The sequence below is a fragment of the Emiliania huxleyi genome (assembly GCF_000372725.1).
Source record: "Emiliania huxleyi CCMP1516 chromosome Unknown EMIHUscaffold_17, whole genome shotgun sequence".
Lineage (NCBI taxonomy): Eukaryota > Haptophyta > Isochrysidales > Noelaerhabdaceae > Emiliania > Emiliania huxleyi.
The window spans coordinates 684798-707141 of NW_005200881.1; the positions used below are offsets into that span (position 1 = coordinate 684798).

The 22344-nt window shown below is 67.5% G+C and overlaps 8 protein-coding genes across 8 annotated transcripts; 3 read left to right on the plus strand and 5 right to left on the minus strand.

Annotated features, from left to right (window-relative positions):
* Positions 1–820: 820 nt before the first annotated feature.
* On the minus strand, positions 821–4325 carry EMIHUDRAFT_202772 (hypothetical protein; the record flags this gene model as incomplete). Its single annotated transcript, XM_005784526.1, has 8 exons — positions 821–979; positions 1129–1228; positions 1321–1383; positions 1492–1769; positions 1973–2407; positions 3704–3769; positions 3981–4073; positions 4161–4325. The coding sequence occupies 8 exons, from the start codon at positions 4323–4325 to the stop codon at positions 821–823; spliced, it is 1359 nt and encodes a 452-aa protein (XP_005784583.1).
* A 480-nt stretch (positions 4326–4805) lies between these two features.
* On the minus strand, positions 4806–5622 carry EMIHUDRAFT_462738 (hypothetical protein; the record flags this gene model as incomplete). Its single annotated transcript, XM_005784527.1, has 2 exons — positions 4983–5622; positions 4806–4906 (listed from the first exon to the last, which is right to left on the minus strand). Coding segments are annotated over exons 1-2 (681 nt in total), but the record flags the coding sequence as incomplete, so codon positions are not given.
* Positions 5623–6778: 1156 nt separating this feature from the next.
* EMIHUDRAFT_202774 (hypothetical protein) lies at positions 6779–7210 on the minus strand (the record flags this gene model as incomplete). Its single annotated transcript, XM_005784528.1, has 1 exon — positions 6779–7210. The coding sequence occupies one exon, from the start codon at positions 7208–7210 to the stop codon at positions 6779–6781; it is 432 nt and encodes a 143-aa protein (XP_005784585.1).
* Positions 7211–7667: 457 nt separating this feature from the next.
* Positions 7668–10209, minus strand: EMIHUDRAFT_202775 (hypothetical protein; the record flags this gene model as incomplete). The annotated part of the gene is made up of 10 exons (XM_005784529.1): positions 7668–7757; positions 7884–7913; positions 7998–8150; positions 8239–9005; positions 9079–9298; positions 9454–9493; positions 9570–9617; positions 9687–9826; positions 9899–9995; positions 10145–10209. 10 exons carry the CDS (start codon positions 10207–10209, stop codon positions 7668–7670), a joined length of 1650 nt encoding a protein of 549 aa, XP_005784586.1.
* Positions 10210–10285: 76 nt separating this feature from the next.
* EMIHUDRAFT_202776 (hypothetical protein) lies at positions 10286–10894 on the plus strand (the record flags this gene model as incomplete). The annotated part of the gene is made up of 1 exon (XM_005784530.1): positions 10286–10894. The coding sequence occupies one exon, from the start codon at positions 10286–10288 to the stop codon at positions 10892–10894; it is 609 nt and encodes a 202-aa protein (XP_005784587.1).
* Positions 10895–11065: 171 nt separating this feature from the next.
* EMIHUDRAFT_449541 (hypothetical protein) lies at positions 11066–13325 on the plus strand (the record flags this gene model as incomplete). The annotated part of the gene is made up of 9 exons (XM_005784531.1): positions 11066–11368; positions 11479–11682; positions 11871–11990; positions 12064–12358; positions 12481–12512; positions 12580–12633; positions 12710–12810; positions 12954–13035; positions 13112–13325. 9 exons carry the CDS (start codon positions 11066–11068, stop codon positions 13238–13240), a joined length of 1320 nt encoding a protein of 439 aa, XP_005784588.1. The 3' UTR covers positions 13241–13325.
* Positions 13326–13584: 259 nt separating this feature from the next.
* EMIHUDRAFT_202779 (hypothetical protein) lies at positions 13585–17991 on the plus strand (the record flags this gene model as incomplete). The annotated part of the gene is made up of 14 exons (XM_005784532.1): positions 13585–13614; positions 13708–13803; positions 13930–14257; positions 14564–15435; positions 15739–15834; positions 15930–16017; positions 16116–16153; positions 16331–16387; positions 16482–16559; positions 16765–16806; positions 16991–17068; positions 17285–17428; positions 17584–17657; positions 17844–17991. 14 exons carry the CDS (start codon positions 13585–13587, stop codon positions 17989–17991), a joined length of 2169 nt encoding a protein of 722 aa, XP_005784589.1.
* Positions 17992–18491: 500 nt separating this feature from the next.
* Positions 18492–20386, minus strand: EMIHUDRAFT_415248 (hypothetical protein). Its single transcript, XM_005784533.1, has 8 exons — positions 19952–20386; positions 19795–19886; positions 19572–19719; positions 19440–19497; positions 19214–19364; positions 18994–19057; positions 18762–18925; positions 18492–18683 (listed from the first exon to the last, which is right to left on the minus strand). Exons 1-8 carry the CDS (start codon positions 20125–20127, stop codon positions 18613–18615), a joined length of 924 nt encoding a protein of 307 aa, XP_005784590.1. The 5' UTR covers positions 20128–20386; the 3' UTR covers positions 18492–18612.
* Between the last annotated feature and the right edge of the window lie 1958 nt (positions 20387–22344).

Sequence of the window (22344 nt, forward strand, 5' to 3'; positions counted from 1 at the left end):
TCAAACTTAGATCGGCCATGTCCCGATATACCTAATCACCACAGTACATCGGCTCTGGCACGGGGGCTCGGCCCCAGTTCGAATGGCGATGAGTTCTCCGGTGGTTCATCAATAGTTACCGAGATATGGCCGCTCAAAGTCTGAGACCTGTCACAAAAGTGATGCACGTATTGGGAGCGCGACTGTGCACCTCCGGCGCGCGGAGCCTCTGCGCTCTGCCTCTGGCCCGGAGCGCCGAAGAAAATTTTGAGACGAAATGCTAAAAGTTGGCGCTCCGAGACGATCAAAGTGGTAAAAGTCGCACTCTCCCCTGACCCGATCAAATCTAAAAGCACCCGAGGCTCCAGAAACCCAACCCTCAGACTATGAAAGCGACCCGAAAATACCCTCTTGTTTTCTGTTTTCTGTTTTTCAACACGACGCCCGCCCGCCCGCCACCCCGAGGCGGCTCGGCCCCCCACTGACCGAGAGATCAAAACGGGACGGCCCTGAGAGGGGACATAATTGCACATGCGACATGGGTCTCATGGCCAGCACATCGGCGTTCGGCCCCACGATCGGCCATCGTCGATCGTGCCGATCGATCTTCGTACACTTCGATGCCGAATGAGGAGAATGTGATTCGTGTCTCGAGGAGCGTCGCCGCCGCCACACTGCTTCTTGAAGGCGGCCACTGCGCGGAATTGGGAATAACGTGCGCACGCCACCCCGTCCCGCGGCGTCCCCCGCGAGCCCGACAAGCGACATTTAAACATTAAGTATGTCACATCAGCACACAACAGCAGTCTTCAGTCAACAGTCATCACAAAAAATGAAGGTCTCACATGCGCGCCGCCGCGAGGCCGTAGGGGCGGGGCATGGGAGGCGCCGCATCGCTCGCCTCCGGGTCTTCCTCCGACCCGGAGAGGTCACTCGTGTGCGCTCGCGTCAACTCGCGGCGAGCGCCGTCGTCGTTCTCGTCGAGGTCCTCCTCTTCCTCCTGCGAGGGGGGCGGGGGCGAGGATGAGGGAGGAAAGACTCCAACGCCAGTGAGGGGCGAGCTGCCGGATGTGTGTCTCACGAGTGTCCCGGGAGTGTCGCCTCCTCGAGCGAGTCGAGGCGCGAGATGCGAGTCGAGGCGCGGGAGACCCTGCCTCGCTCCGGGAACATGAGCTCCGCTGCGGCCGCCTCCACCGCCGCGCGGCCCACCAGCTCGTACAGCCGCTCCAGCGCTTCCGCAGGAGGCAACCTGCGGGGCAAGTCACTCGCGTGTGTCTCTCCCATGCAGCCACTCTCCTCAACGCGCGGTTGTCGCGGCATGTGCGTGTGTCTCGGGCTCACTTTCCAGCGCTCAAGCTGCTGTTGAGCGAGCGCAGCCGCCGGTCGGCCGTGTTGAGAGCGCACCTGGGACGAGGGAGTCAGCAGCGCACTCAAAGCTAGCGGGTGTGCGGCCGGGAGGGCAGGAGAGAGGATATTGGCGAGGCGCGAGCGGCGTGCGAGGTCAGAGCTCACTGGAAGACGAGGTCGCTGCAGCTGACGAGGACTGTGCGGCGCGGCCCGTCCCCCGCCTCGCGGTACTCCTCCCCCGGCAAGCAGTCGGACGGCATGGCCGACGATGTCGCCATGATAGAGGGTGGTGGGACGGCCGAGTTCGCGTTCGCCGAGCAGGCTTGCGCCGGGTTTGCCCTCCGCTCGAGGGCGAGCTCCCAGAAAGGCCTGCTCTTGACGAGCCGCCTGCCGCCCGAGACCGAGGTGCCCACCTGACGCTTGGGCGGCGCGTTCGCCAGGCCCTCCTCACGCGGCGCAGCTTCAATTCCTTCAAAGCATCCCCGGCAGCCTCCATCCCGCCCTCCCTTGTGGTGGTCGTGCGCTGCACGCCGATAGCGTGACGGCCTATTCGAGAGCACTCGGCGTCAGGCTCCGGATGGGGAAATGACAAGCGCAACAGCGGTGAAGGCCGCCGCAGGAAGGCTCGCAGGCGGCTGGGCGGCACGCGAGCCTCGCCGCCGCCGTCGCCTTCGCCTCCCGCGCCGCTGGGTGCGCAGGGCGATCGGCCGTTCAATTGGCCGCCCGTCGGTTTGCAGGGCGATTGGCCGACGAGAGAGGCAACCACGCCGTGCCAGAAGCCCTCGCCGCGGCTGGCGCTGCAAGCAGAGGGCGGCGCGGCGGATCTCTGCCGCGCCAGCCGCCGCTCGGGCGTCAGAAAGCGAGCTCGCTGCCGCCGTTGAGTTTTCGGCGGCTCTTGCGCGGCGGCCGCTTCCAGCGTCGAAGAGTCTGCGGGAGAAGTCGGCTCGGGCGGCGGCGTAGCTGGCGGTGGGCCGTCCGCCGCGAGCGCTGCCTTTGGATCCAAAGGCAGCGGCGTCGTGGGCGGCGTGAGACACGGCGACACCGCTGCAACCACAGTATCGAGCCACGAGCGTTGGATACTCTGAGGCGTCGGCGATGCCGGAGGCTGAGCTGAGCGGGCGGTCCCCGGTCGGCGGCACGCCTCCGCAGCAGCGAGCCTCCAAAAGCTGGCGTCTGCATGCGGCGAGAAGCAGGTCCGCAGCGAAGGCGAGGCGATCGCGGGTGGCGGCGTTGGTGGTGGTGGCGGCGTTGGTGGCGGCGGCTGTGGCGGCGGCGTTGGTGGCGGCGGCTGCAGCCTCGAGTTGCCCTCCGAGCTTAGCGGTGAGAGTGGGACTCGGCGCGCCTTGTTTTCAGGTGAGCCCGGCCCACAGACAGGAGGCGGCGGCGTGACGTGCGGCACGGGCGAGAACATGGCTGCGAGTCCGACGTTCGAGTTCGAAGGCGGATTTAAAAGGCTTACAAGAAATCAAAACGCTTAGAGAGACCGCGGGGGCGGGCGCGAATCCTCGACCGAAGAGAGCTGGCCCCACCTCCCGGGGAGGGGCGGCGTGGCGATCCAATACCGCCACCCTCGCCCGAGGAGTCGGGCACGGGATCGCCGGAGGCGGAGTCAACAGGAGCAGGCAGAGAGGGCGAGACGGCAGCGGGGCCGCGGCCGAAAAAAGCTAGGAGGGGGAGCCGGGCCCCGCATCCGTTGCCCAACCAGCGGAAAGCGAGTGGGGGGAGGCCAAACGGAGAAGCCCCGAGGGATGACGTCGAGTGAGGATGTACGTCGTGTGCGTGTCTGGTGTTTATTAGCTCCGAGTAGAGGGGGCGCTCCGCTGCTAGGGGAAACCTGGAGCGCGGACTAACCCTCGGAGACCCATGTTTTCTTTAAGGCCCTTTCCCTGCGAACGCGCACCCCCTGGGCTAGGGCTCTCTTGCCCGCAACCCGATGCCAATCATCCGGCCCGCTGGGTGCGCTTCTGAGCTCCCCGGCCCTGGAGGATGTGCGGTTAATGACTGCACTCCAAGTGCTCCAAGTGCTTAACGAACCACACAGATACATGTAGCATGATGACCTCCGCCTTCTAGAGCCGTACACCGTCCTCGCACCTCGGTCGTTGCACACGAGTCCGACATGGTTTCAAAAACTTAGCTCAAAAGAAATTCCGGCACCGGCGTGCTCCAAGTGCTGCAAGTGCTGCGAGCCACACACCCGCCTCAATCCTCTCCCACCAGCACCACTCGCATCCTCCCCGCGGTCCTCCGTCGGCCGCGCCACACTTCACAACAACCCGCCTGCAGCAATCAGCGATCCCGCCCAGATCACGTTGTGCGACACCGCGACCAGCCCGAGTTGCGCGCCCCTCCGCCGCGCGAGCCTCCGCCGCGCGACCTGCGCCTCCCAGTCGCGCATCTCGTCGGGGCCCGCGACTAGCCTCACGCCCCCGGCGCCTCCAGCCTCGGCGGGCGAGGGGCGGAGCCTCAGCGGCGGCTCCATGCTCGCGCACCTATAGGATGGATCCACTTCCCTCGCGGGCTGCTCCTCCGGCCTCCTGCGGCGGCGGCGTCCTCGCGCACAGCCGCAGCAGCTGCTCGCTCCTCGCGTCGTCGACGTACAGCTCGACCCGGCGCGGGACCACCCCCGAGGCGGGGGGCGGGTGCGGTCTCACCAGCTGCGGCTCGGCAGAGGGCAGAGGCGGTGCGGGGCCGTCGGCATCGTCCACCCCTTGCGACAGCTGATGGAAGAAGTGGAGGGTGCCCACCTGCGGCGGGCCACCTCGTCCTTCAGAGCTGGTCCTCTTCAGAGCTGGTCCTCCCTCGCGCGGGAGTGAGAGGGCAGAGGTGCTCACCTGAGCCACCCCCTCCGGCAAGCCGCGGAGGTCGAGCGACCGCTGGGAGGAGGACGAGGAGGAGCCCAGCCCGCGCTCGTCAAGCTGCCACAGCCCGCGCCGCTCCGCCTCGCAAAAGAGCTTGTCAGCAGCGGCCACCCTCTCCGCCTCGAACTCAGCCGCCATCAGAGCGCCTAGTGCGCAAGACCGCCCGACGTCGCTCGAGCCTCGGCCGAAGCTCGCCCAGACGCAGCCGTGTTCAGAGCGCCGACGGCGACGGGCGGCATCGCGCGCCGGACCTCCTCCCCGTGCGCCGCGAGTGCGCGCGCGCCGCCCAAGTTTCCCTCTCGCAGGCACTGCAGCACCAGCGCCCCGCGCTGCTCCGACTCTGTGATTAGCAGCCGACCGCCCGCCGCCCCCGCCGCCGCTGCCGCCGACCCCGCCGCCGCTGCCGCCGCTGCCGCCGACCCCGCTGCCGCTGCCGCCGCCGCCGCCGCCGACGGCGGCGGCGGCGGTAGCGGCGGCGCGTGCGCATCGATGTGCGCCTCGATCTCCTGCGCCACAAGTCACCGAGATGAAGCCGAGAGCGAGAGACGAGAGGGGGCCGAGATGAAGCCGAGAGGGAGAGGGAGCCGAGGTGAAGCCGAGCTGCAGCTTCGCGCTCCTGCATCACCGCCACCGCCTCGAACGGCGCCGCCGAGCAGCGCGCGGCGGCGGCGATGAGCGAAGAGATGGCTGGTCCGCCGCCGCGCAGCCGCAAGCCGCGCCTGAGGAGGAGTCGATTCACGTTGATCATGCGGGCTCGGCCCCAGCCGGCGAGGCCGCGTAGCCGCGAGGGGCTGCCTTCGGAGCCGGCGGCAGAGGGAGATGGCGGCCTCGGTCTCGCTCGCGTCGGCGAGCGCGCGAACGAGCGCAGTCAGTGCCCTGCTCTCCGGCACCACACCGTCCGAGAGGCACTTGTCGCAGGCAGACAGCGCGCGCTCGGTCTGCCCGAGCCGCAGTCGCCCGAGGATGAGGGCGGTGTAGAGCGCGGCGTCGGGGCGGACGCCGCGCTTCCGCATCAGCCCGCCAGCCGCGAGCAGCGCGTCGTCGTCGCCGCAGCTCACCGCCGCCTCAATCAGAGGCACGAACGCGGCAGTCGACGGCTCGCGCGCCGCTGTAAGCCAGCGGAGGGTCGCGTCGATGCCTCCGTCGTTGAGGACGAGCTCGGAGAGCTCCGCGTCGAGGGAGGAGGAGGAGGCGCCCTTCCGCGACGCGGCGGCCGCCGCCGCTGTCGCCGCCGCCACCTCGCCCCTTGCTCCGCCGCCGGAGTCGTCGTGGACGGCGATCCGGGCGAGTGCCGCGTACCGTGGGCCCGAGAGACGCTCGCCCGAGGCGAGGACCGCGCGGGCCAGCGCGCCCATGGCCCCGCGAGCATTCCGCATCACCGAGGGCTTGCTTGCGTTGCGGCTGCGGAGAGGGCGCAGAACCCGGTCCGCTGTCGCCCCCGCGAAGTGTGTCCTTGTTGTCCTTTGGCCGTTGGGTACGCCGCGCCACCAAGGGACCCCGTTCCACCAAGAACCTCAGTATCCTCTCAAAGGCCTCCCATGTGGCATCCGTCTCGGACAGCTCACGGTACGCCCTCGAGGTCCGGAAGAGAGTCCGAGTCGGCCGAGTCAGCCCGGTGAAGTCTCCAGCGACCAGCCTCATCTGACCGCTTGATACGCTCTCGTCTCTCGACCCAGGAGGCCATTTGCGTGTGCCCACGCGAGGTGCGGGTCGCCTGCCGGGGAGCGAGGACGGGCTGAGCATCTGCGTACTGAACGGGACGCGCCGGCCGCCCTGCCTCTCTGCCTTTGCCACCCTCGTATCCTAGTCGTCGCCGTCCGGCCGAACCCACACGCCACGCAAGAAGTTCCATTCGCATGCATGGAACGCCAGAGACGGTCGGGGCTCTGGCTCGGGGCCTGGGAGTGCCGCCGGCAGCACGCACAGCGTTCAATGCTGCCGCCGCTCCGTCCGTGCCGACGACATTGGTTGTAGAATCTTAAAATACAACCCTCTCTCACAGCAGAAGGAGGCAGATGGCCAATAGCCACGAGCGTTACGAAATGTTGCGGGACCGCGAGCGTAAAAAGTCTGTTAATGCTAATGCGAGACAGGCAGGATTTCCTGCGCCTGTCGAACCCTTAACGTGTGCGCGATGCGCCCTCTCCCGAGCGAGTCCCGTTCCCGGTGCCCTTCCGTGCCCTACCCCCCTGCCTGGGTGGGAACGTCCTTCCAACGACGGTGTCGCTGCGGCGGTGTGTGTGCGCGCCTGTGTGTATGGATAAGAGTTTTGCCAGCCGCTGTGCCAGATCTCCTCGAATCAGCCTTCGTTCGAGACGTGCGAACCTGCCGCCTGCGCCCCGTCCCCGTCGCGAGCGGCGCGGCCGCGCGGCCGAATGCGCTGTGCAGAGTGCAACGTGCTGTGCAGGCGCCCACATCCTGGCCCTATCTCCGCAACGTATATGTATTACAAGGCAGGTCACACGACTCGAGAATATGCGGCACGGCACAGGGAGTCACAAGACCGTTAGAGGTTGCAAGAGGCCCCGAGAGGCCCCGAGAGGGCCAAACACCAAACGGTCAACGCCGCAAGCCATGGAGCCGCTACGGCTCTAAGCGCTATCCTCCGAGTCGGACAGTAGCCAGGCGTGCGACGCGAGCACTGGCGTCGGAACAAGTAGCACGTCGTCGAAACCAGCCTCGAGCACCTGCTCACGATGGACGTTGGCGGCGTTGTGCGAGACAGCGACGACACGTGCACGGGCTGCGCCCTCATGCGCCTCCCAGGTTCGGAACTGGCGAACCAGCGTTGCATCGATCCTCAGCAGATCCACCAACGCGAGAGTGAACTCGTGCGTCGAGGTCAAAAGGCGAAGCCCCGCTGCGCCGTCAGACGCAACGACGACGCTGCCGCGAGCGACTCGGAGAACAGCGGAGAGCTTGCTGGCAAGGTCGTCGTCGCCAACAACCAGTACGCGACTTTCCCAGTATATAGAGCCGGCCGGCGCATGTTCCTCGTCGAACTGGAAGACCTGAGGCGTCATAGGAATCTACAATGTATGCATGACGAGGATTGGGGGGGTACCGTGCTTCGTCGTTGCACAAAATGAGAAAAAATCTTTTTTTTTGAGAGCGCCTTCGTTGTTAATAGTACAAACCCAATGGTCCTCTGCGAGTGGTTTTCCACAGTGAGAAACTCCGAGAGTCGGCGTCTGGCGCGCCGCTAAGGTTTTTTTGCTCGCGTTTTCCTATTCCAATAGCATGTGTGCATGACCCCGCTTGTTGCGTGTCTGTGACTGTCACTGTCGGGGGGATTTTTAGAACTCACTGTGCTGTCGTGCGATTTCGGGCCCGGGGGGTTGTGCTTGGGTGTGAGACGAACGTCACAGGCGAGAAGCCTCACACACAAGCTCACAACCTGCTCCCTTTTTACATCCTCTACCCCCTGCTGACACTGACCCCCTCCATTGTGATTTTCCTCCATTGTGATTCGTGTCACACCTAGCCGCCTGGCATGGGCGACTGGTCGATCGTCGCAAACTCGTCGCGCGAGATGCACCCCGACTCGTCGAGGTCGAGAGTCCGCAGTACCTGAGGACGCGTGGTGCCGTCGCGCCGTGGGCGTGCCTAGACCAAAGGACCCACCGCGCACACCATCTGTCGTCAGCTGTGTTTGCTGTATCTGGTCGCGTCTCGGCTACATCTCGCGTTCGAGACGAGGAAGGGGGACGGCTCTGCGCCGAGCGCCTGTCGCAGCGCAATGCGGATCTCGCCCTCCGAGATCTCGCCGTCGCCTGTTGACGGACCAACCTGTGGAGAGACGCTGCTCACAGATCTCGCCCTTCGAGATGCCGCCGTCTCGCCGTCGAGGTCGAGCGCCTCGAACGAGCCCAGCCGCCTCCACATCCGCTTCGCCTGGTGCATGACGACCACGTTCAGCGCGGGCAGAAAGTTGTCCTCGTCGGGCAGCTCCTCGGCGTGCAACTACAGGCGAGAGGCAGCCAGATCCTCTTCACGCGAGTGTGGAGAGGCGGCCCTCGCCACGGGCGTCGCGCGCCTTCCCAAACTCCACCAGCGGCAGGATCTTGAAGGCGCCCTTCATCAGGTTCCGCGGCAGCGCCACCGAGTAGCTCGCCGATGGCTCGAGCGGCTTGCCTCCGATGCGGATCTCGCCCGCCATGACTCCGCCCTCGCCGATGCGAACCTCCACAGAGTCATCCAGCTGCAGGAAGGCGCGGTTCTCCTCGCTCGGCGCCTCCTCGGTGGGCAGCCGCGAGGCGAGGACGGCATCCCGCAGCGTCGCGCCGGGCATCTGCACCACCACCATCTTGGTTGGGAAGGGCAGCTCCTGCTTGAGCTGCAGGTACGAGATCTTGCCGTCGGGGTACTCGACGTTCCCCTTGATGGTGCCCCCGTTGATCATCGCAACCTCCGTGCCGAGGCAGTCACGCACGCATGAGGTGAGGAGCGCGCCCACCGTCGTCTGCTCGAATCGCGTGCGCTTGGAGGAGAGGGCCGCCTGCTGCCGCTCGAGCACCTCCGAGTCCTTGAGCGAGCACATGGGCTCCTTCTCGAGCGCGCGGATCACCGCCAGGTGAGAGTCGACCTCCGCCTGCACCTCGGGGTCGGCTGCGAAACCCTCGACCGGCTCGAAGGCGACGCTTGCAGTCAGCGCTCGGCTCGGCCCGAGCTCGATGTCGAGGACGGCGGCGATTTTCGCGTCCGAGCCCGACTTGATGATTGGCGCGCCGCCCTCTGGCCGCACCTCCATCACCTCGTGGTCATGGCCACCGAGGATCAGGTCGACGGAGCCGCTCTTGGCGAGCTCCACGTCTGCGCCTGAGAGGGTCGCGCCGCGCACGCGTCACGCGCATGTCGCGGAGGCGCCGCTCCTGACGCTCGACGCCCTCACCGACCGTCTGGTGCGTCAGTGCGATGACGTGGGTGGCCGCGTGCTCGGAGCGGAGCAGGGCGGCCAGCCGCTCGGCCATCGCGCCGACCGGCTCGATGGCGAGGCCGCGCATCTTGTCCTTTCGGAAGATGCCGCGCTCGCTCGTGAGCAGACCGAGCACCCCGATCCGGTAGGGGCCGACCTCGACCACGTCCCAGAGAGGCAGCTGCGGCTTGAAGCCCTGCGGCCCGCAGAGGCGTCGGTCTCCCTTTGATCTCCTCTCAATCGCAGCGCAAGCTCGGCGTGATCTCGGCGCGTCTCGGCGCAATCTCGGCTCGCCTCCGGCCCGCCAAGCCGGCGAGAGGCTGACGCATAGGCCTCGTTAAAGCCGGGTACATTGCTGTTGATCCAACAGCCGCCGAACTCGGAGATGCGCCTGCGTGAGGCGACGGCGGGGCCCCGAGGTAACCGCTCACATATGCGGAGCCGCCGCTCACGTCTCTCGTGGGCACCACTGAGTTGGCCTGCCGGCACGCGGCGACTTGGCCTTCTGTGGGGCTCTTGTGTCAGCAGAGCGGGCGCCGCCGTGCGGCTCAAGGGCCATGCTCCAGTCCTCTAGGATTGCTCACAGGGCGACGTCTTCGAGCTGGAAGTCCGCCTCGTGGTTGCCAAAGCACGCGTGCGTCACCGGGAGGCAGTTGAGCGTTGCGATCATGCTCGAGCCCTGGTCCATGCCGGAGAGGATGCTGGGAGAGAGAAAGTCGCCCGCCTGTAACCCGAGCGCACGAGGGTTGACGCGGCAACCACGCAGCGGTCGGCCGGGCGGCGGCCGCCACCACACCAGCGAGACGATTTGCGGCTTGCGCTCATTGATCAGCGACTTGAGCCGAGGCAGCGCGTGAAGCTCGTAGACGTCGTTGATTGCGACGACGCGCAGGCTCGAGGAGTAGCGGGCGGTGCGTCGCAGCAGCCAGATGGAAGAGCAGCCGGCAGGTCGGCAGAAGGACGTGCGCATTGTCCCGTCCGGGGTGCATCATTCACAAAAAGTGAGGGAAAACAAGTAAAATGTCCTCCGGAGGCCACCGACGGTTCGGTCTCCACCCGGCGGGCCCCGATTCTTGCTTGATTTTTTTCTTCTCGCTCTGGTAGCATCGGGTCGTAATAGCCGAAGGCGCGGTCGTGTCACGACTGCGTACCAACAACAACGCACACACTGACCTGGTGCGATATGCTGGGCTCTGTATCCGCCAAGCTGGCTATGCTGGATAGCGCCGTTCAGTCGCTCGGGCCCTTTGCCGCGCCCGTGTACGCGCTGACCCTCGTCGTCTCCGGGATGATTCCGCTGCCGGCGTTCAACGTCCTCGTCCTTGGCGCTGGCTCCCTCTTTGGCGTGACGCTCGGCTTCGGCGTCGTCTATCCCGCCGCGCTGGCCGGCGCATCCCTCGGCTTCTTCCTCGGCCGTCGCATGCCAGCGTCACTGCGCCGGCGCATACCGCAGAAGCTCACGATGCTGCAAGGCGCGCTCGCCGACGGCGGCTTTACGACGCTGCTGCTGCTGCGGCTCACGCCGCTGCCGTTCGCGCCGAGCAACCTATTCCTGGGCTCCATCCCCGCCGTGCCCTTCGGCACATACATCGCCGCCACCGCCCTCGGCTTCCTCCGCCTCTGCGTCAACGTCCTCATCGGCTCTCGCGTTCGCGGCATGATTGACGGTGAGGGCACCGCCTTGGAGCAGGGCCTTGTCGCGGGCGGGGCGCTCACCTTCGCCCTCGCCCTGGGCAATATCTGCCGCATGCTGCTCAAGCGCAAGGCTGCAGAGAGCAAGCAGGAGGAGTAAACACGACCCAATTTCAGGGGCGCCCTGTTGTTATTGTCTTCTCTCTCTCTCTCAGTGTATGTGTCTCGTTCTACATTCCCGGAGGAGGACGTCTGTGTGTCAATCCGACTAAGATGAAGATGACGTCCGGACTCTCACGTCTCACGACGTTACGGAACTGCGCCCGACACAATGCCGCCCGCGTCCCTGCCATCACCGCTGGATTCGGAGGACGGCAGGTCGCCGCAGCGTCGCGGCGGGTCGTCGGCTGGGGCGCGGCGCGGCTCCGCCGCTGCGACCCCTCCGCTTGCCCCTCCCTCGCCCGCGGCGGCGGCTGTGGACGGGGCCGCTGTTGCTGCAGAGCTCCACGCAGAGCGTGTGGAGAACGAGCGGCTGCGAGCGGAGTCGCGGCGGCAGGGGGAGTGGGCGCGGCGGCGCGAGGAGCGGTACGAGCGCGAGCTCGAGCGGCTACGCGCCGAGCTCGACCAGCAGCAGGTCCAAGCGGCACAAAACAACGATACACGCTCGCACACTTGCCTTCACCCACACACACCCAACACGCACGCTGCGTAAATATTGTGAACGTCTGCCTTACCACACCTTAGGCTGACCGGCAGGGCGCTGGGGCAGGCATCGAGACGCTTCGCTCGACGCACCGACGGGTGCTCGATGGGGTGGCCTCGCTCAAGCAGCGGACCGCGAGCGTTCTTGCCGAGCAGGAGCGCGACTTGCTCCGCGCATTTCGTGCGCGGCTGTACGACGTGCAGCTCGAGCTCGAGAGGGAGCGGTCCAAGAAGGACGACGGCGCAGTAGAGTGGATTGAACGGAGCCGCTCGCTTGGCAAGGAGCGACGCGCCCACCCTCCGCCCAGCGCCCTCTCCGCCCGCCTCTCCTCCACACTCTTCGATTGCTCTCGCCACTGCATATCCCGCTTCGGGACCGGAGGGAGCTTGGTTGGTCGCGCTAGCACTGCCTCTTCTCCTTCTACTGCGAATAGGAGCTTGACTGGTCGCGCGAGGAGGCGCTGCGGCTCGATCGAGTCAATCAGCAGCTACAGTCCGAGGCGAGCCGTCTCAAGGCGCAGCTCCGCTCGCAGGAGAAGGACCATGAGCTTCTCGTGCGCCAACGCCTCGGTAGGAGCAGGCACTAAGCCGTGGGTGGCGTGTCCTCACAGCTCTTGTCACGAATAGGTTCGCCAGAGCCTCGCCGTCAAGAAGGAAAATGCGAGGCTCCGTCAAGAGCTAGAGGAGCTCTCGGGCGCCGCGGGTGAGGCTGCGGCGGCTGCGGCGGCGGCGGAGGCGGCGGAGGCAGAGGCTGCGGGAAGTAGCCTAGTGCACGCAGAGGCCGCCTCTCCTTCGCGCCCCTCCTCGTCTTGGGGCGGTGGCGTCGCCCCCGCGGCCACGGAGGGTGAGACGGATGCCGCATCGAGTCGGCGACTCAAGGAGCTCGTGCAGAGGCAGGCCGAGGCGGAGGCGAGGTACCGCGGTGAGCGCTCCTGTGTCTCCCGACACGCTCGTTGCCACGTCTCCCCACTCTACATCCGGCCCAACCCACCCCCGCCCCCGGCCCCGCTCCAACCCCACACCCCACCTGCACCTCCGCCGCAGAGATGACTGCAAAACTAAAGCGGCTACTCGAGGCGAGCAGCTCTTCACGCCATCCTTCTTCACACGTGTAAATTCACACCGCACTCACTTCTACTCAAGGTGGAGCGCCGCAACTTGCGGGCCGTCCGCACGGCACACGCGCGAGACTTGCAGGCGTTCCCTCCGCGGAGCTGTGTGTGGGACCGGGGGCCCGTCTCGCTAGAGTTCACCTCGTTCTCATTTTACTCAGGCGCGCACCGAGCTCGAGGGTTTGCTTCGCGCCTGCGCAGAGGACGTGCGACGCGAGATCTCGGCGCACCGGTCGGGCGAGCGTGCGGGCGGCGCGGGCAGGCAGGAGACCTAGATGCTGAGAGACGACACTGTATCGTTGTACCTTGTACCCTCGAGACCATGTTTCGTACTCACGGTGTCTGCCACGGTATTCGTCATGTACCCTCGAGGGACGTAGTGATGCCTCTGGGCTGGCATCGCAGGCCGGGTTCCGGCCGCGAGGTGGCGGTCGCTTCCTTCTCGCCTGGCGACCGCGAACGGGTCCTCGAGCTGCTGCTGTCGCAGGCGCGACGATAGATGTGTCCCGGCTGGATGAGTTAGGGAAGGAAGCATGAGCCGCCCTCTCCGCACCCCGTCGCAGGAACGGGTGGTCGCTCTGCTATACGACAAGGCCTTCCCCCCGCGGCACCCGCAGGGGGCGCTCGAGGCGGTGACAGCGACGTCGGCCGGTGGCGAGCGCTCTCCGCCATGCTCGCCCGTGCGAGGCTGAGAGATCCTGCAGGTGAAGGCGCCAACCATTGCCGTTCTTTCCGGTTTGTTTGTTTTTGTCTAATGGGCCAGCCTCGACTTTTGACAAAGCCACGACGTATGAGAGGGCACATATTGAGAGAGCTGGTCAGAGAGAGGTGTGAGACACGAAATGTCGAATCGAGCCACCCTCTTCTTGCGTATCGCGTTCAGAGCACGGTGGGTCGGTGGGTCGGTGGAGAGAGCTGCTAGTAGCAAGAGACAGACCGGGGGCAGTAGAAGAGACAGACCGCGGGCAGTAGAAAAGACAGAGCCGCAGAAGGAAGGCTGGCCTCGAGTTTTATTCCGGGGGCTTGCGAGCGTCTGATGCCGGTGAACGCTGTCCTGAAGTCGCTCGTAAAGAAGCCTGCCTTGCCGTGCCCGGCCGGTAGAGAGATGCCTTGCCGTAGCTTCGCCCACTCGCCGCCTCTCCCACTCGCTCGACCGCAGGCCAAAAACGCCCTCGCCAACCTCCTCGCCGCTCAGCCCGAGGCGGGTATCGCAAAGAAGAAGGACGTTGTCGCGTTCGAGCGGCTGCTGACGGAGGTGGCCAAGCGCGCCGCCGAGGCGGATCAGGCACAGACGCTGCTCTCCGACAAGGCGCGCGCGCGCCGATTTCCCCACCGCGGTCTAGGCTCTGCATCTCCTCGCCTCGGCCCTCGCCCCGTGCAGGTCTTCGACAACCTCTTCACCTACCTCTCCGACAACGTGACGCTGTGGGCGCCCTCGGAGAGCGCCAAGGCGCTCGATCCGGACGATGGCCTCCTCTACAGCACGCTCGACGTCCTCCTCAGCGCATCGGACTCGCTGCCCGTCCCTCTGGCCGAGGCGTGTGTAGAGCATCTGCACTCGCTGGCGCGCACCTCGCACGCCGCTCCGGACCGCCACGTCGGCGCTCGCTGCTCTCACCTCACGCCTCCCCCGTCGACACAGGTCGACATCGTCATGTCCACCGACCTGCACCCGGAGGCGCAGGAGCTGTCGGCCGACCTGATCAACCGTGCGCTGTCCGCCCACGCGTCCCTCGGCCTCCGCCCCTGCGCCCGCTCGAATGCGCGAGCCTCCTCGCCTCTCTGCCCTGCAGATGCCCTCCGCCCCTGCGCCCGCTCGAATGCGCGAGCCTCCTCGCCTCTCTGCCCTGCAGATGCCCTCCGCCCCTGCGCCCGATGCCCTCCGCCCTGCGCCCGCTCGAATGCGCGAGCCTCCTCGCCTCTCTGCCCTGCAGATGCCCTCCGCCCCTGCGCCCGATGCCCTCCGCCCTGCGCCCGCTCGAATGCGCGAGCCTCCTCGCCTCTCTGCCCTGCAGATGCCATGCGCGAACAGACCAAGGCGTGCAAGGCCAAGTTCCACGCCGACGCGGGCGAAGACTCCTCGTGCGCCGCGCTGCTTCAGGGAGCGGAGGGGGTGCTGATGCGCGCCGCCTCGCTCGGTCTGCAGCTTCGGCTCGTCGACCTTCTCGTCAGTCTTGGCAAGCGGGCGCGAGACGTCATCGGTGGGCTCTTTGGCTCGCAGTTCGCCCTCGGCCACGGCCCTGAGTTTGTGCAGACCGCCTTCCGCTGTCTGAGCGCCTTCAACGCTGCTCACTCGACGGCGGTCACTCCCGTCACGGCGCGCATCTCGTCAGCGTTCGGCTGCCGCATCAAGGGCGCCAGCGGCGGGGCGTCGTGCGAGGTTTTCTTTGGCAATCGAGGCGCGATCGAAGTCTTGGCGCAGGAGGGCGGGCCACTCTTCGAGGCGCAGCAGGCGCAGCACGGCCCGCCCCTCAAGTTCCGCCTGAGCGGCGTGGCGTTCGATCAGCCAGGCACGCTCACGCTGAATGTGGACATGGCCAAGGTGAGGGACCTGTTTGACGATCGCGCCGCCAACGGCACACTGCGGCTCGTCCTCTCCGGGGCGGACGCGGAGCGCCTGCGGTCACGCGTGCTGCCGGTGCTCCCGGCCAAGCTGCTAACCGAAACTGCCGGTGGAGAGCCCAAGGCGAAGCCGCGGCAATCGCTTCCGTCTCGCGCAAAGAAGGACGTGCCTTCCTTCCCGTCGTTTGACAAGTGCGTGCAGCTCAAGGCCGCCAAGGAGGCCGCCGCCCCAACGGCCGCCAAGGAGGTCGCCGCCGGAAAGGGCGGCGGCAGCAAGGCGGCGCCGCGGAAGAAGCAGCCGCCCACTCGACCCAAGTCGGGCGCTGTTGCCGCAGCCATCGGGGAGCAGGAGCGTCGGCGAAGCGCCGACCTCGCAGCCGCCCGCGCGCAGAGTGAGGCGCGGTCGCGGCGGGCGGGCCTGGGCGGCGGCGAGGACGAGAACGAGGACGATGAGGGGCGCGCCGGAGTGCCGCCGCCGCAGGCGGAGGAGGAGAACGGGGAGGGCGAGGAGGAGGAGGAGGAGGAGGAGGGGGAGGGGGAGGGGGAGGAGGAGGAGGAGGAGGAGGAGGTGGAGGACGAGGACGGGGAGGGGGAGGAGGAGGAGGAGGACGACGACGACGACGACGAGGACGGGGAGTGGGAGCCAGGCAACACACAGGAGCCGCCCGCAGCAAAGGGCCGGCGTGCGCCAGATGCCGCGCACGGAGGACGAGGCCGTGCAAAGGTCCGCCGCACCCGCGCCCGCAGCCCCCACATGTCACTCGCAGCGTCGTGCAGCCGCACACACGCACGCCACTCTCTCCGCGCTGCGCCCTCTAGGCAGCCGAGAGCGCCACCTCCGACTACAAGAAGCTCAAGGTGGCCGAGCTCAAGGAGCTGCTGGCCGCGCGGGACCTCAAGCTGAGCGGTAAGAAGGACGACCTCATCGCCCGACTCGAGGCAGCGGATCGGCTGTCGGCGACGCCGCCGCCGCCCGCCGCGCCACCCATCGCACGCAAGGTCAAGGCTTCCGCCGCGGCGTCGCACTCGGCGGCCGAATTCGAGTCGTGGAGCAAGGCGACCACATCCTCGCCTCACAGCCTCGACGCCGTGCCTATCCCTCTATTCCCACACCATCCGTTCCTCTCCACGCCCCTCGATCACACCCTCCACGACCTTCCCCGTCGTCGCCTCTACTGCCTCCCCACCACGGCGCCGCCCCCGAGCCCCACCAGGTGCAGGACTACAAGGCGGAGCAGCAGCTCTCGACGGAGGACATACACGACTTGGCAAGGCAGGTGTGCACTTCCAGACGATGGGGGGGGGGGGGGGGGGCACTGGAGAGGGACACGGACGCGTCGTGACGTGACCGTGACGTCCGGCCCCCTCTAGGCCAAGCGCGCCAGCCGCGCGCGGGCCGAGGAGGAGGAGCTGTCGGCATCGGAGGAGGCGGACAGTGAGGAGGCGGAGGTGCCTGTGGCGAAGCGTCGCCCGGCCCGCGAGGCGATATGAATACATACCTCACATACACCTCTCACACTCTCTCAACTGCACGATGCCTTCTGCATTGTGAATGCACTGGGGCTCTCTGTATTCGTGCGTAGAGTCGAGGAGGATAGCCCAGAGCCATCGCCCCGCACCGGCGCATTGATTGACCGCACCGCACCTCCTGCAGAGCCCCGGGAGGACGCTCGACGAGATCAAGCAGCAGCTGATGGTCCTCGAGCAGCTGGGGCAGGACCAGGCGCGCGAGACCCCGCCCGCCCGCGCACCTCTCCGGCACACACGCGGCGCTCTGTCCTCTGAGGGGGGGCGAACTTGCGCGCGGGGCTGCACGGGCGGGCGCACCTCCAAGGGCCGTGCGTCGGTCTCCGACTCTGCGCACTCTTGCTCGCGCTCAGGCGCGCGCCTCCGGCAAGAGCACGGCGCAGCAGGCGTGGCGCTCGCTCGAAAAGGAGGGCAAGACCTCCTCCGAGGCCGTCGACACCGCGATGGGGAGGCAACGAGCAAGCACCTCTTGTGCCCCTGGACTGCCGTCCCCTCCCCTCCTCACGCTCCCGCCGCCCTTACTCCGGATAGCCAAGAAGTTCAAGAGCTGCTCAAGAAGGTCGTGGAGCTCAAGAAGGCGTCTGCTCGGGCAACGTCGTGCGCATCAACCGGAGCCTTCCTAGATCCTTCGTGGGTCCGTCTTGTAGGCGTACGACGAGCACAAGGGCGAAAAAAGACAGACGCTGCTGCAGACGTGTGGCGAGTGCGAGGCCGTGCGCGAGCATGCTGAAAGCAAAGGCAACGCGGCGGTCCTCGAGCTCCAGCAGGAGGGGGAGTCGGTCACCCGAAAGGTGCACTCAGCTGCCCTTCCCTCTTGTACCCGCGCGCCCTCCCTCACAGCCGCAGGCCGCCACCGCACACTGGCCCGCCGCCAAGAGCTATCTCTCCACCACCGCAGTCTGCACCGCACGCCGCGACGAAGCGCCTCCCCTCGCCCGTGCTTCAGGTGGCCGCGCGGGCGGCGCGGTACGATGAGGAGATCGCGCAAGACAACGAGAGGCGCCGGCGCCCGCCACACACGTCCTACGGCCCGCCCACCGCCACCTCACACAGACCCCCCGCCTTGCTGCGGCACTCCTCAAGCGCCTCCCTCAAAAGAGGGGAGAGCTGGAGAGGAGCTGAGGGCGCCCCGGCCGCGTGCTGGCGTCGAGGGCCAGGAGACGCGCCGCTCGTCACACCTGTGCGCGCGCCCCGTTTGCAACACAGTCGCGTGGCGAAGATCGCCAAGCAGAAGAAGAGGCGGGGCCCGCCCGACCCGGGCGCCATCCTCCGGCAGCTCAAGCTGTCCAAGAAGCTCTCCTCCAACGTGATGGTCTCGTTCAGCGGCGACGAGGGCGAGGAGGAGGAGCCTTGAGCCCTGTGCGAGAGGGGCGAGAGGCGCGCCGGTCAGGCAGGGCGGGCCAGCACGGTCTTGCGTGTGCGCAGTCTGTGTGTGGCGACGACCCGCGGCACGGAATGTGGGGAGGGGGCAGCGACAGGGAAAAGGCTTGGGGCGGGGCTGACTCCGTAGGAGGGGCCCGGCGTGCGGTTATGTTGTGTGACTCTGTGGACGGGCACGGGCGCCAGCGGCATGAAGAGTGCTGCATCGGAGAGCGCGCGGGGGGGCGACGACGCGTGAGGAAGTCGGGAAGGCTCTCTCTCTGAGAGACTGAGAGGCGTGAGGGGGGCGGGGAGGGTGCAGGCCGAGCCGACAGCGAAACGCTGATCGCTGATGCAGGGAGTGGGCCGTACACGCGGCTCGCGGGTCCAGCGCGCGATCGTGGTGTGCCGTGTGTCGCCTCGCGTCGGACTCTTCGACTTGTGGAGTGTGCGTGTGTCGCTTGTGGTAATATAACTCGACTTTTGCAGAACGGTCCGTTGCCTCGGTATGTAACCAATCCCGAAAACCGCACACCGCGTCCTCGGCGTCGGCGCTCTCCACACAAACGTTTCAAACCACAAAAGTGTACGATCGGAGACAAATTATTCAACACGCTCAAAGCTCCTCCTTTTCGTTCGCGGGCGGCGGCGCCGATCGGGCGCAGCGGATGCCGAGGTTGGACGTGCCTACAGTCAGGGCAAGCGGCGCGCGTGAGGCGTCTTCGGCGACGAACGCCGGCGGGTGCGTGCAGAGGAGTGGCGCGCCCGTGTCCTCGGTGTTTTGCGAGCGCGCGGTGACGCGGTAGCGGAAGCAGTACGAGGCGTGGCAGAGGAAGGAGCCGCCCTTCTTGACGCGGTCGGGCACCGCGCCCTGCGCCCCGGCTGGCCGGCCCGGCCCGCGCGGGTCCTTGAGCACCTTCTTGCTGCGCCTTTTGGACGTGTCATGGACGGTTCACGGACGTGCCCTGGTCGGGCCTTGCGCGGCTCCTGGCTGCGCCTGTGGCGCGTCGTCCAGTAGTCGCGCGTCCACTCCCACACGTTGCCAATCACGTGGTGCAAGCCTGCGGGATGTCGAGGGGAGGGGCGAGAGGGTGAGGGGCGAGAGGGGCAAGGGGTGGCCAGGTCTCGGCTCATCTCGAACTCATCTCGGCTCATCTCGGCTCATCTCGGCTCATCTCGGCTCATCTCGAGCTCATCTCGGCCGGTCTCGGCGCCACCGTGCTCATTCTGCGGCTCGAACGAGTCCACCGGAGAGGTGAAGGTCCACCCGTCCTCCGCGCTGTTCTTGGTCGGGAAGTGGCCTTGCCAGATGTTTGCTCGGTGGCCGGCTGCCGGCTCGAGCTCGTCGCCCCACGGGTAGGACCGCTCCTGCTCACAGGGCTGGAGGGGGTGGAGACTCGCCGGGCACGCCTCGAGCCCCTCCCACGCGCCGCAGCCCGGCACCGCGTCTGCCGGAGCCCCTCGCGCCGCCAGCTCCCACTCCGCCTCGGTGGGCAGACGCCTAGCTCTCGGGCGAGCTCGGGTGAGCTCGGGTGAGCTCGGGTGAGCTCCCGCCCCGCGTCGGAGGGAGGCCGCCCCGCCCCCACGCCGCCGCCGCCCGCGGGGTACGCCCACGCGCAGTACGCCACCGCGTCGTTCCACGACACGTGCACGACCGGGTGGTGCCGCAGCTCGTCGGTCAGCGCGTCCGAACCGGGGCCGTGCGGCTGGCGCCAGGTCGCACCTGTCGGTTGAGAGTGGACGGACTCACTCCGAGTCCACCCCCGTCCCTCTCCCCTCTCTCCCGGCTGCAGCTCGCCGTTGACGGCGATCCACCACGGCGCCACCTCCACCTTTTGCGTCGCCTCTGCGGCCGCCTGCGCCGTCATCTGCGGCTCAAAGACGAAGGACCTGTTCACAGCGTGCGGCGTGAAGAGACGCCCACACGTCGTCCTGCGGCTCCGAGGCGAGAGGACCAGCCGAACCGCTCCGACTCGCTCTCGTACCCGGTCGCGGCTGCGAACGCCGCCCACTCCCGGTTGGACACCTCCGTCTTCCCGACCCACAAGCCAGAGACAGAGACGCGCCGCGAGGGGCCCTCGCCGTCGGGGTCAAAGGTGGAGGGCGAGAGCGAGCGGTTGTCGTGGCCCATCGTGAAGACGCCGCCCGGGATCCAAACCAGCCGCGCGGGCTCCACAGTTGGCGCCGCGTCCGCCTCTGCCTCAGCCGCCGCCGTCGCGTCCGCGTCCGCCTCTGCTGCGTCCGCGGCGCCCTCAGAGGAGTGACTCGACGCGGCGGCGTTCGACCCGTCGGCCGACCCGCCGGGCCGCGCGCCTTCCCGCCCACTGCCACCGCCCGCCTCGCGGGAGAGGGCGCCGCTGCCGCAGCCGCAGCCTTCGCCACCCGCGCCGTCGCCGCCGACGGATGCCTCGCCGGAGCAGGAGGAGGCCGCCGCAGCTTCCTCCGCGGCGGCGGCGAGCGCGACCAGCGCGAGGAGCAAGCAGCGGAGCAACGCCATGGCGCCGAAGGGGCTCGACAGAACTGCGGGGGTCGACCTTCGCGCCGCGAAGCTACAGTAGCGAGAAAACGATTTCGATGAACGGCTACCGGTAACCTCGGAATGTAACACCAGAATGGCTGTGCTGGCTCCTTCACAGCCATCTTACCTAAGGATGGCTGAGCTAGCTGCAGTGCAGCCACATCCTTCAGCCCGATGGCTGCAACACACACACGGCCGTGCAAGCCCCACCCGACTGACGGGCAGGCGTGGGGCGCGTCGCCCGCTTGCTCTAGATGAAACGTCTAAAGGACGAGAGATGGCTGTCGGCCCGACGGCGGGCGGAGAAGACGGGCACTGGACCAGAAAGGACTGGGAGAGTGTGAATGGAGGGAGGGACACGGTGGACCGGGACACGCGGTGGTTCGGACGTCCCCCCCCTCGACATAGTCGAGTAACTCCCGATCGACAAGAGGAAAGTGTCCCTCAGAGTAGAGAGCCTGTGGCTGCTCTACTAAGCCACGAATGAAGTAGCGGACAGCGTTGCAGGGGCCGTCGGCGATGCTGTCGGTGCAGGCGACGGTGCAGAAGCTGGCAGCGCTGATGCCACCGATGCAGGTGACGACGAGAGAGCCGACGACGCTGTAGAGGCTACAGGCGAGGTCGTCGACACGAGCTTCGGCAGAGAGGCCGATGGTGCTATCGGCGCCACCGTTGAGTGGAGCGGCGGCAGAGAGGGAGTCGTCAGCGCAATGGCCGCCGAAAGGAGCGACGGCGAGAGCGACGGCACTGCCTTCGGCGAGGCCGTCGAGTCGTGCGACGGCGGGAGAGCCATCGGCGAGTCGAGCGACGGCTGGAGAGCCATCGGCGAGTCGAGCGACGGCGAGACGGCCGACAGCTGAGTCGGCGAAGCAGCCGACGGCGAGGCCATCGGCGAGGCCGTCGAGTCGAGCGACGGCGACAGAGTCGTCGGCAAGGCGAGCGACGGCGAGAGAGCCGACAGCGGAGCCATCGGCGAAGCAGCCGACGGCGAGGCCATCGGCGAGGCCGTCGCTGAGCCGAGCGACGGCGACAGAGCCGTCGGCAAGTCGAGCGACGGCGAGACGGCCGACAGCTGAGTCGGCGAAGCAGCCGACGGCGAGGCCATCGGCGAGGCCGTCGCTGAGCCGAGCGACGGCGAGAGTGCCGTCGGCGAGTCGAGCGACGGCGACAGAGCCGTCGGCAAGTCGAGCGACGGCAAAGCAGCCGAGGGTCTCGGCGAGGCCGACAGCGCCGGAGCCGTCGGCGAGGCCGTCGAGTCGAGCGACGGCGACAGAGCCGTCGGCAAGTCGAGCGACGGCGAGACGGCCAGCGCTGGAGCCGGCGGCGAGGCCGTCGAGTCGAGCGACGGCAAAGTGGCCGTCGACCTGAGCGATGGCGGAGCAGCCGAGGGTCCCGGCGAGGCCGACAGCGCTGGAGCCGGCGGCGAGGCCGTCGAGTCGAGCGACGGCAAAGTGGCCGTCGACCCGAGCGACGGCGGAGCAGCCGAGGGTCCCGGCGAGGCCGACAGCGCTGGAGCCGGTGGCGAGGCCGTCGAGTCGAGCGACGGCAAAGCAGCCGAGGGTCTCGGCAAGGCCGACAGCGCCGGAGCCGTCGGCGAGGCCGTCGAGTCGAGCGACGGCAAAGCGGCCGTCGACCTGAGCGACGACGGCAAAGCGGCCGTCGACCTGAGCGACGGCGATGCAGCCGAGGGTCCCGGCGAGGCCGACAGCGCCGGAGCCGGCGGCGAGGCCGTCGAGTCGAGCGACGGCAAAGCGGCCGTCGACCTGAGCGACGACGGCAAAGCGGCCGTCGACCTGAGCGACGGCGATGCAGCCGAGGGTCCCGGCGAGG

Coding starts and splice junctions, on each gene's coding strand:
- EMIHUDRAFT_415248 (XM_005784533.1), bottom strand. CDS start 20,127: ATGGGCCACGACAACCGCTCGCTCTCGCCCTCCACCTTTGACCCCGAC. Junction 19,498..19,571: donor GGCGGCGGCGTGGGGGCGGG/GCGGCCTCCCTC, acceptor CCCGAGAGCTAG/GCGTCTGCCCACCGAGGCGG. Junction 19,058..19,213: donor CGAGCCGCAGAATGAGCACG/GTGGCGCCGAGA, acceptor GACATCCCGCAG/GCTTGCACCACGTGATTGGC.